The sequence below is a fragment of the Populus euphratica genome, unplaced genomic scaffold (genome assembly GCF_000495115.2).
Source record: "Populus euphratica unplaced genomic scaffold, PopEup_1.0 scaffold455.1, whole genome shotgun sequence".
In the NCBI taxonomy this organism is placed as follows: Eukaryota; Viridiplantae; Streptophyta; class Magnoliopsida; order Malpighiales; family Salicaceae; genus Populus; species Populus euphratica.
The window spans coordinates 37,298-49,229 of record NW_011500337.1 but is presented as its reverse complement, the minus strand read 5'-3'; the positions used below and the strand labels follow the sequence as shown (position 1 = coordinate 49,229).

The window sequence follows — 11,932 nt, the reverse complement described above, 5'->3', positions numbered from 1 at the left end:
GAAATATATTAAAATAATATTTTTTAATTTTAAAAAATTATATTTTAGATCAGCATATTAAAATAATATAAAAATAATAAAAAATAATAATTTAAACAAAACCTAAAGTAAAAGAGTATGTTTCAATAAAATAGTTCAAAAACATATTATGTTCTTTTTTTACTTGTGATTTTATTATGGTTTTGTCCTTGAATTTCTTTTCATGGATTCCATCCTTGGTCTTTGTCAGTACGAAATGTCATGTGTCAAGTAACCGTGCATTATACATCTGAAAATTACATGTGAAAAAATAAAATAAAAAACCAAAACATTAAAGAAAAAAGAAGAAAACACAAATATGAAAATCAAAGAAATTAAATTAAAATTATAGGGAAAACGTGTGTTTTTTTCATATTTTAAATCATAATTTATTAAATAAATTAAAATAAAATTATTGCTTAAAGTGTCACCTTTTTTTCCCTTCAATTAGAAAAAAGGCATGGGTTTATAAAATTATAAATTAAAAAATATTAAAAAAAAACTAAATTAGAATTGGGTAAAGTCCACACCATTTATTCAATATTTTTACTAATTCAGATTTGGGATTTTTATGATGAAATTGGACAGAATGGTCAGATCATTAACATAATCTATAGTTAAAAGGTATATATATATATATATATATATATTTCTGCGATACGAACCTCTCTGTCCTGTTGTAATCGTAAATTGTTTAGTACAGCTGCAGCAATGGTATGAAATGGGAGTCTTGTGTATGAAAAATAAGCTCATCCCTGTCCAGAAATTTCAAGGCTTTGGAAAGGGAAAAATTGCTGAAAGGATTGCCTCAATGAACTGTCTGAGCCGTCACGTAATAGATGTATCTACTATCAACAATATCACCTCAAGAACTTTTAAATTCTTGAATGTTCAAGATGAAGAGTCGAAGAAAATGGCTAGCTGGAATGACATAATACAAGGGGTAGGAGAAATTTTTATTTGAAGTTGCAGCTGAGTCTACTGTTTTACAGGCATATATAGTTCCCAACTTTTAAATGACATATATAATATAATGCTTATGTACAGGGACTAAATTCTATTCAATAGCAAGCTCTTCAAATGGCACCAATGGCAGATCCTTCAATCTCCTTGAAATGGACATGCGTGTCTATGAGTTACCTTGAGGGTGAGGATGCTCACACTGATTAAACATTTTCTTGATAGCTTCTTCTCTCTCATCGATGAAGTCAAAAAAATGATAGATGACATGAGAACAGCGACTGCTTGATGAAATTGAGGACGGAGAGGAAGAGCGCAGCTGTCTACGTTTATAGCGCACAAATTGGCGAACCATTCGTAGCAGAAACACAACAAGGGCAGTGAGAGCGAAGGCACCACATAGAATGTATAGACCCCAGAAGCTTATCAGGTTGAGTTGATTAGGCTCGTTGCCGTGTTTTTTCTCTCCATGACATCCCATCTTACAGAACCATTTCTCATAGATCTTTTGCAGCTCCCCATTCTCAGAAAGTTTCAAAATTGCTGTAGAGATATCAAGAGCAAGTGGAGATTCCCTTCGAAAAGCCTGGTTTAATGTGGCAAAAACAAAAGTAAATAGCATCATAACTTAGAATGAAGTGTCATGAACTTTTCAAAGTTTCATAACAATGATTTGAACGCTTTAAATGCACTATGACTTAGGGGAGACCATCTCATGGTTTGAATCAAAGTCCATGACTACAATAATACAAGAGGCATTAGGCATGATGCATGTTCATTTATTTAAATATGGATGAACGCATTTGCTTGTAGAGAAAGGTGCTTACAAATCCCCATCCACCATGGGTAAATGGTTGCCCAATGATCCCAAAATCCTTTTGGCTTGAAAGAAACAACTCTACATATGGAAGCTCGTCTACAATAGCTGCCACCCCTCTGTCACTTGGCCCTCGCTGCAATGCACTTTCATACTCTTCTGGTGAGCCTAAAGAAACAAGTCTGGAACGAGGTATGTAAAGAGTCTCTGATAAATAGTCATAAGCAAATGAGCCTGTTTGGTATCCAATGGGCCAATGGCTTGCAATCAAGCTTTCAATTCCAGTAATTGGTGATGAAAGCTGCTGAATTGTAAGGATTGAAGTCAAGCTCGCAGTGTAGCTCGCTGTTATCACCATCAAAAGGAAAAGCCATACCACCATCACCAGCTTTCCAAGTGGACTTACAGTAGTTTCTTCTGCAATTAAATGATAATACAAAGACTTAAAATTAGAATTATCAGGGATCCAAGAATTGCCTTTCGGCGACGGGTGTGCAAGTATTGCTTCCTTCACTTCCTTCAACAGGAATGCAATACAAAATTCCTTTTCAATATGCAAGGAGATGCTGCTAGACAAAAACTAACACTCCACAAAAAACTTCGTGAAAATAGCCTAATTGCATTTTTACAGTTACCAAATTGTTTCATGAGAGGATTTGCAATGCCAGCAACACTGTAGAAAGGAACTTGCAAAAAATCAGGAAGGTACATGTGCAAATAAGCATCCAACCCCATGGAATCCACACCAAACTAAACTTGAGGTAAAGAGGAGGTTTTCAAAGCAACTTATGAATGAAATTATGTCCATATTTTCACTTGCGCATCACTTTCAATCAGAATTGCAATGGTTTGTCCATTTACTACCATGTAATTAGCAAAAGAGTGAGGAAATTCTGTACTTCTACGCCGTTCAGGGTATGTTTCCATGAAAGGGCTTTAAAAAGAAACATGTTTTGATGCTCAGGGTAGCCTTATGCCGTCTTATCAAGTATCCTTTAATGACAGATACACTGCTTTGGAAAAATAAACCAATAGAAGTTATCGAAGTCAAGTATTCCTCACTATTTTTTTTGAACAGAGTTGAGAAGCTGAACCTGCCACATGCAAAAGATGAAAAAAGTTAAGAGCTTAGTTATTGTCTATGCATTAGGTTCATCATATAGTACAACAAACTGGAAGAAGGAGAAGAAAAGAAATCATTATATAGAACAGCTAAAAGTGTTATGTATTGTTAGTGTAAAGTTGTGCTGACAATACAAGTAGACATAAGTTGAACATTAACAGAGCTTACATGAACATCGTCACAATTTGTCTTCTAGGAGGACCCCTGAAATCATCGTTTACGCGATGCTCAAGAACCCAGATAACCACTGCAATCATCACAAACGAAGCTGCTGTGACACACCACATCTCCGCTGTAAATGGTTTAAGAAATACCCAAGCACTTGATTTTGAATTGCGGATTGGAGCCACGATGACAAGACCAGTAGATGCATAAGGCTGAGAGAAATCCACTATCTTTGTTCTGTTTGTCACAATAGCAATGTCCCCAACAGCCGCATCAAACACCTGACAACAAAACATTTAAAAAGTAAACAAGCTTTGCCCATCTAAGTCACATAGAAGCGCATACATTTATGAATACAAGGTTCAGAATAGAGATTCCATTGCATGGATGCAACTCAAACCAAGGTTTACCAAAAGAAAAAAGAATGAGAACCATGCAATCCATTATAAACTCCATTTGTTTACAATTCGGGCAACGGATAGCGATAGCCCCATCATTCAAATGAAGGGCATTTGAAGTATTAAGTCATTTATGAAAGTCTAGGAGGCCACTTGTGGTACGAATAATCATCTAGTCAAGCCTAAGTGTGGCAAATCCAGAGATTCAGCATGCGTTGCTTTCATGAATTCCCATAAACCATGTTTTAATAATTATTTGTTGTTTTGTACTATGCAATTGTGAAAGCCAAAACGATGTACTTACATCTGCCGCCACCATTTTTACAAGATCGTCGTATTTGGGGTTGGACCGACCATTCCCAAAAGGCTGGAACATGTAAGGTACATGATATGGGACTAGTTCCAGTGCCTTGACGAACACATCGATGCAATATCCTTCGATTTTATGGCTTCCATGTACTTCAGTAACAAAATCAGTGAAACTGGCTCTGTTTGGCACTCCAATTCGCAATGGCCTTTCATCCACAGCAATTACCCAACCACGTGGCGTTTTAGACTTTCCACCAGGCCATGTAATATTGTGAAGCCTCTGGTCTAGGCAACAATTGATATCTTGTTTCCCTTTCCGAGCTTCTGGGGGTGAAAGTGAGAAACCTGCAGCGATAGACCAATAACCCACTGTACGAATAGACATCCCGTCGATGTTAAGGACATCATAGCCACCACTGAAAACGTTTCGGTCTTGATTAAACTGAATCTGACCACTTAGACCAGTGAATTTTGTCTGCAATACAATGTCAAGCAAATCATTTCCACCAGTGAAGATTTTGAGCTTCTCAATCTGCAATCCGGATATGTTCATATCAAGTATCTTGCTATTGGGAGAAAATGTGATGTTTTTGTGTTCATCAAGGAACCTATCAATGGCATATGCAACTAACCATACTGTATCATAAGCTTGAAGCCCATAGGTATTCAACTCAGAACTTGCTGATCCTTTTTGCTGCATTCTCTTCCACCTAGACATGAAAGCTCTCTTCTGGCTGGATTCTGGGGTATGCTGACGAAGCCCAACTACCCCTTGAAGGAAACGAAGTGAAGTTTTCTTCGTTGGAGGGAACGAATCTATGGTAGCAGAAAGCCAATCTGTTGCAAGCCATGAGTAAGTGTCGGTCATCATTTGAAGTTTTTGGGCAACGGTAAAGATTCTCAATTTGGGGTCTGGATTAACATGAACAACATAAACACGAGACCCAAGCAATTTAGATTTGCTGAGTTTGTCCATGACCTCACTTTCATCAAGTTGGTTAGACAACATCAACTTGTATGAAATTTTTGCCATTTTCTTGTTAAGCTCTTCTTCCAAAGCAGCTATCCCATTCCGCCCATAATCATCGTCAACCCCAACAACGATGACCTCTTTCCACCTGAAAAAGTCAATTAAATCAGCCATTGCAGCCATCTGATAGGAGTCGCTTTGAGTAGTTCTTACGAAAAAGGGGAATTGGAGGGCAGATAGAGTTGGATCAGTGGCAGCATATGATATAAGAGGCACTTGGAGACCACTGGCAATTGAAGAAATCATATGGGCTATTCCAGAAACCTGAGGGCCTATTATGGCCACTACTTCTTTCTCAACTAGCTGAAAAGCTGACAGAAAAAGGGGAGGTTCACTCAAGATATATAAGATAGGATTTTATCAGAACTATAAGCACAAAAGATCAAACAGATAAAATAAACTGCAAGAGTAAAATGAGGAATATTCAGAACAGAAAAACAAAATCCTGAGAATCCCAATCCAACAGCAAAGTTGAGAAAGAAAGCAGAGAAAAAGTAAGAGGATTTGAAAGTTACCGTCAACAGTCCCCAAAAACACACTAGAATTTACTTCATACATGAGCAAATTCAGTTTAGTCCGGATTCTGCTATCATTGTTAACATCAGACACTGCAGCCTCCATGGCTGGCTTTGCAGCTTTACCAATAACCGAATCAAAGGTGAAAATTGCACCTATATTTACAACAGCAGGTCTTTGGCAGCACACGAAACCACTGACAATTACCCATATAGAAACGAACTGTAGGAGTATCACAAGCTCTTTCATATCTCCAGTTACACACACACACACACACACACAAAGACCTTCGCAGTGGGGACTCTACCTTCCCCTAAAATTTAAGCTTTAAAAAGCCTGAATTCTAATTGATGAAGAAGAGAGTAGAAAGAGTGGATTCAAGAAACGGTGAGCTGAAAAATGACCAAGGGGGTTATGTTTCTTGATGTATTGAAGAGAGACCAGTGTAACTTACAGCAAGAGAAGCAACAAACTAGAAATATACATGTATGAACATGCACACAAAAAAAGAAAAATCTTAAACAATAAATGAGTTTGGTGAGGACAGGAGACTGGGTGGAAACTGATGGTCAATAATATCAAATGAGAAAATTCAAACAAGAAGATGAACTTGGACTTGAGGGAATCATGTACTCTAACACATCACTGGTACACGTCAAAACAAGATAAAGAAAAACGAGATGCACAGTTTTGAGAGAGAGAGAGAGAGAGCATTAATTGAGGAAGCAAAGGGAATCCCCTGTTACCCCACCCAAGAAAGGCTGAGGTGGGAATTGGCAATTGAGAGGGGAAAAGGCCTCCATCCTCGGAAAGAGGTGCAAGCATTGGCTACCGAACTTGCATGCAAATGATTTCCTTCTTTGTTAACTACTCGGTGGATCCCCCCTCGGTGACCAAATTCACACAAGTCCATAGTTAATAGCAGTAATAAAAGTGAAGAGACTTTTGTTTTTACTTTGAAAAAAAGTTTTCTGAAAAAAATATGTTTTTAGAACATTTTAATAATATAAAAAGTTAAATCTTAAAACTAAATTTTTTGATCATTTTAATAATATATTTTTAGTATTTTTCTTTTCAGCTAAAATTTGAACTGAATTTTAATTTGATTGTGAGTTTACTGTCAACAGACAGACACATGTAAAGCCAATGTGAAAGAGCTGCTGCCGTCAACAAATTTTTTGACCCAATTCAACTTCCTTCTCTCGGTCCGACTTCCCTATGAATAGTCTGCTTCTTTTTTTCTTTTTCTTTAGCTGCTGTGACAGTTCTTCCGTGCTTACCTTTAAAGGGTGTTTTAGATTAGTAAAAAGATTATTTTTAAAATATATATTTTTTAAAATATATTAAAATAATTTTTTTTATTTTTAATGTGTATAAGCATATTAAAACAATATAAAAATATAAAAAAATAAATTTAATATTTTGTTTTTGAATTTTGGCTAATCTTTATTTAAATCTCACTTCAGAACAAGGGCTTATTGGTGAAAGATTACCATTTCTCGTGTAATGTTATTGGTAAGGATGTTTAAAATAACTGAGTATCTGAAAAACCAAGAAAAAATTAATTGATAAAATTGAACTCTGTATAAAAACCAAAAAAACCAACTGAGAAATGTAAAAATAATTTTAGTTCGGTTTAATTTTAATTTAAAAAATCTGAAATCAACCAGATCAAATCGTATCCGAACCAAAAAATAAAAAAGAAGCCGAGTAGATAAGGAATACCTTATGTAAAAATTGAAATGAAGAAACCCTAATTACCTAACCTCAAACGCAGATCCCCGCCTCTCTCTCTCTCACCCAACAATCACCCTCCTCCCTCTCTCTCACAACTCTACCAGTCATATTCTTCCTCACTCGCGTAGCCCAACAACCACTCTACCTATCAAAATCATTCAGTCATAAGAGAGTGAGGATATGTGCCTAGATACTAACGGGGTGGATATCAGGCGAGCAAAGGTTTTTCTATTTCTGTTTTCTTTATCATTTTTTCTCATGCGCTGATTTGATCTGGTGTTCAAGTTACAGATCTGATCTGAATGATAAGTGGAGCACGGTCGCGCGCGGCATGGGGGATGTCGAGGTAAAAAAGTTGTTATCTAGTTGTTTGGTATTGAACTGCTAGGTAATGAATTATTAGAAAATTTGGATGGATTAGTTTTATTTAAAATTTTAAAATAAAGAATTAGTTGTAGTTAAAAACATTAACAATTTTAATATATCTTATTATTATTTGTTAATTTTAATATGTCTTATCATTATAGAGTAGATATAATTTAAGATGTTAATAAATTTTTAATCAATAATTTGTTTATTACTCAAAATAAAAATTTATATTTATAAATAAATTTAATATTTTAAATTTGTTAGATTGGTATATCTAGAAAAATTCTTACAGGAAGAATAAGTATCCTAATCTTGAATAGTAAAAATATTTTTCATAATTTATATATTGTTGTGAAAAATATTTTTAATTAAAATTAATAAATATTTAAAATAATTCTATAAATCTTTAGTTAATTATAGATATTTAAATAACAATTTAATTGTAAGTTTAACATTTATATAAGAATTTTAATCATTTTTATAGAAAAAATAATTTAGAGTTATTGAAATATTAATTAAATCGTTAAATAATTTTATAAATTCATTATAAACAAAAAAAACCAAAATTATTTTTCTAAAACAATGCTGAAGAAATCATTCTTTCTCTCCTTTTTTATAAGTAACATGCAATTTTTTTTAAGTATTGGGCTATATGTAATAGGTAAAAATCATTTAAAAAAATATGTTTAGCAAAAATCTATTTTTTCTAAGACCAAAACTATTAAAATAGGTTTAAGGAATATTTTCTAGATATATTCCTAAGCCAAAAATACAAAAAAAAAACTTTAGTAAAAAAATTACCAACTAGATAGTATGCTAACCTTTAACCTAATTTTGATCTGAGTTGGTTAACCTAAAATTTTTGATTTGGTTGTAAACCAAACCAAAGTTTACTTGTTAGACTTAAAAAATAAATGAAAATTTAAGAAGAATTTTAACAAGTCTTTATACTTTTATGAAATTGGTCAATTTTCATAGATGATCTGCTTATTTTAAAATAAAAAAATAGCTTGTTTTTATGGGTGACTTGTCCCTTTTCAAATTTCAAAAAGAATTTCAGCAAGCATCTATACTTTCTTGAAATTGATGTATTTTTATAGGCAACTTGTCTATTTTAAAATTCAAAAAATTAGCTCATTTTCATGGGTGACTTACCCTTTTTAATTTTTAACTATTAACATCTACATCGAGTCCTTTTAAAAGTCAAAACAAAATATCATACAAGGGTAAATACTTAAAACTAGCATATAAAAGACTGTTTTAATCTATATGAATGGAAATGTAAGACTTAGGCCTATAATTTTCATGTAGAGTTCAAGATTTAAAAAGACCATTTTTAATTCTAAATTGTAGCAACAACGAAATAGTCTAAATCTGTTCTACAATCTAGATATTGTTTAGTGTTTAACACATATCTTGAGTTCTAAAAGTCTAAATGATCTCAATTTTTTTCTTCTAAAAAACTGAGATAATTTTTTAAAACTTTCATGTAGAGGTTTAATTTAAATTCTGAAGTTATCAATGATGTTTTATTCAGACAAGAATATAAGGATTATCATCAAGTCAAGAAGTGATCACCCACTCATCAATTAATTATCAAATCAATAGTTCCTAATTTTGGCCTATAAAAAGAGGTATTTGTCATATATTTAGGGATCTTGGTTTCCAGATCAAGATCAAGATCATGCTCTTACTTTTTCTCTTTTTATTTTTGTGATACTTAAATTTTATTTTCATTAATATCTTATTTATACCTTGCAATTCTTTTCCTTTACTGAGTTAACTTTTATCTTATTTATATTCTTATCTTGTTTATTTATGTTTCTCTCTTTCATTATGTTTAACTAAGTTTATTATGTCAAGAAAAAAAAGTTACACTAATGGTGTAAGAATAAGTATAGTGTAAACTTAACATGGACTTTAATGTTTGATACTAACATGTTTTGTATTCGTTATCTTGTTCATTCTTTAATACTTTGCTTATTAAATGATTAATCTATATTTTTATTATATAACACTTAATACAACAAATACTCGGTATTTTTATAGCATAAACAGTATGGTATAACCGGCATCTAGATTTTTATAGTATTAAAAAAAACTTGATTTGTTGTTAACATAAGTTATAATCATGAATACTTGGCAATATTTACAAGTATTAATATTATTCGAATAAGATAATTAATGTATTCATGTTAAGAATTTATAATCTAATTGGAACTTTCTTTATGTGTAGTTTCCATTTAAATAATAAGAGTTTATACTATAATTGTTTGAAATACTATTAGTAGATCCTATAATGTTGACATTTGTTGTTATCACTATTTAATTCTTACATTGATCTTTCATTTCAAAGTTCTCATTAACTTTTTTTTTTCTTCTATTATTTTTTTAATATAACTATTACTACTACTACTACTATTACTACTACTACTATTATTATTTCTATTACTATCATTATAATTAAGAGTTTATACTAGTAGTACTACTACTACTACTACTACTACTACAACTACTACTATTGTTGTTGTTATATTGTTGTTATTTATAATTTATACAATTAACCTCCCTATGGTTCAACCCCTATCTTGCTGGGTTATTTATTACTTTGACACTCCCACACTTAGGAGAAGACATCAATCTTTTGGTTGTGTTAAGTTTTTAGTGATGTTGCTGGGGAGGTAAATTCTTGTACAAATTATAGTATTTATTTTATTTTCTCTTTTCACTTTTCTTGTATCTAACTTTGTTTCTTTCTTCGTAATGAGAATAATGATAATAACCGTATTAGAATACTTAGAGACCATATGAATCCCATAAGAACAAGTGCACCATCATGCATAATTTTTCTCCTAATGCATCTCATTTTAATTTCATGCCAGACATTATTTAACCTTTACATTCTTTTCATGGCTTAGATTTAAAAAATCCATACTTGCATTTCAGGGAATTTGAGGAGGTTTGCATCACATATAATGACTCAAATTGTAGCATTAATACTATCAGATTAATTTTTTTTTTTTATTAAAAGATAAAGCTAAAATATGGCTAAAAAAATCGAGACTAGGATCCATTCGTGTTTGGGATGCAATACAACAACAGTTTTTAAATATTTTTTTCCCATCTCATAGAACAAACTCTTTCAAAAGACAAATCACAACTTTCACTCAAAAACCAGGAGAAATATTTTATGAATATTGGGATAGATATTAAGACTTACTTAATACTTGCTCTTATTATGGTTTTGAAACATGAAGATTGATTTTATATTTTTATGAAAGGTTAACACTTAGAGATAGACAAATGGTTGAATTGATGTGCAATGAAACTTTTGAAAATGAAGACCTTGATGAAGCAATGAAGTACTTAGTCTTTTTAGCTGAATATGCTCAAAATTGGGACACCATGGGTACTTATAAGACACTGAATAAAACTCAACCTCATATAATGGAGTTATGTACAACCTTAGAGAAGATCATGACCTCCAAGATAAGTTTGCATTTTAAGCTAGAAAAGTTGAGGCACTAGAATTAAAAAAAAAAAAGATCAATTAAAATCTATTCAAGATATTGTGTGTCAAATCTATGAATCAAATAAACATTCAACCAATGATTGTTTAATTTTTTCCTTTTTTAAGGAATAAGAAAGAAAAAAATTTTAATCTGATAGTATTCGTGCTATAATTTATGTTATTATAGGTGTTACAAACCTCCTCAAATTTACTTAAATAGAAGTATAGATTTACAGTTCTAGATATGACCCAATGACTGAATAGTGTTTTAGTTTGGATTGAACTAGCATCTTTTTTCTAAGTTTGACCCTCTCTTTATCCTTTCAATTTCAGTACTTAAACTCATCAATCAATCATTTTATCTATGTAATAGGCCTATATTTAAAGTGAACATTTACCTTAAATTAAAGGTATCTTATGGTATTAGACTTGTTATTATAAAATATATTTTAGTTAAGAAGTCATTGACACTTCAAATGTAAAATAATGAAATAAAATCTTGATAAAAATACACTTTTAAGTATTAATAAGAACTGATAAATTTTAACCTCATTACTATAGTGATTTACACGAATTGTTTTTGCGAGTTCATGACTCATGAAAACTTCATCATCTTTGTTTCATATATTTTTGACAAAACAAACTTTGATAGTTGGGTCATTGACATGATCAAAAAATTGATGTCTTCTCCCAAATGCAGGAGTGTCGAAATAATAAATAACCTGACAAGTCCAGGGTCGAATCATAGGGAGGTTAATTGTATAAATTATTGCTAACAATAATACAACAACAACAACAACAATAATAACAAGTAGTAGTAGTAGTAGTAGTAGTAGTAGTAGTAGTAGTAGTAGTAGTAGTAGTAGTAGTAGTAGTAGTAGTAGTAGTAGTAGTAGTAGTAGTAGTAGTAGTAGTAGTAGTAGTAGTAGTAGTAGTAGTAGTAGTAGTAGTAGTAGTAGTAGTAGTAGTAGTAGTAGTA

General features: G+C 32.0%; 1 protein-coding gene across 1 annotated transcript; it reads right to left on the bottom strand.

Moving 5' to 3' along the window:
- Window positions 1-945: 945 nt before the first annotated feature.
- GLR5 (glutamate receptor 5) lies at window positions 946-6,110 on the bottom strand. The gene is made up of 6 exons (XM_011010101.1): window positions 5,336-6,110; window positions 3,786-5,131; window positions 3,087-3,364; window positions 2,858-2,889; window positions 1,806-2,212; window positions 946-1,564 (listed from the first exon to the last, which is right to left on the bottom strand). Exons 1-6 carry the CDS (start codon window positions 5,583-5,585, stop codon window positions 1,148-1,150), a joined length of 2,730 nt encoding a protein of 909 aa, XP_011008403.1. The 5' UTR covers window positions 5,586-6,110; the 3' UTR covers window positions 946-1,147.
- Between the last annotated feature and the right edge of the window lie 5,822 nt (window positions 6,111-11,932).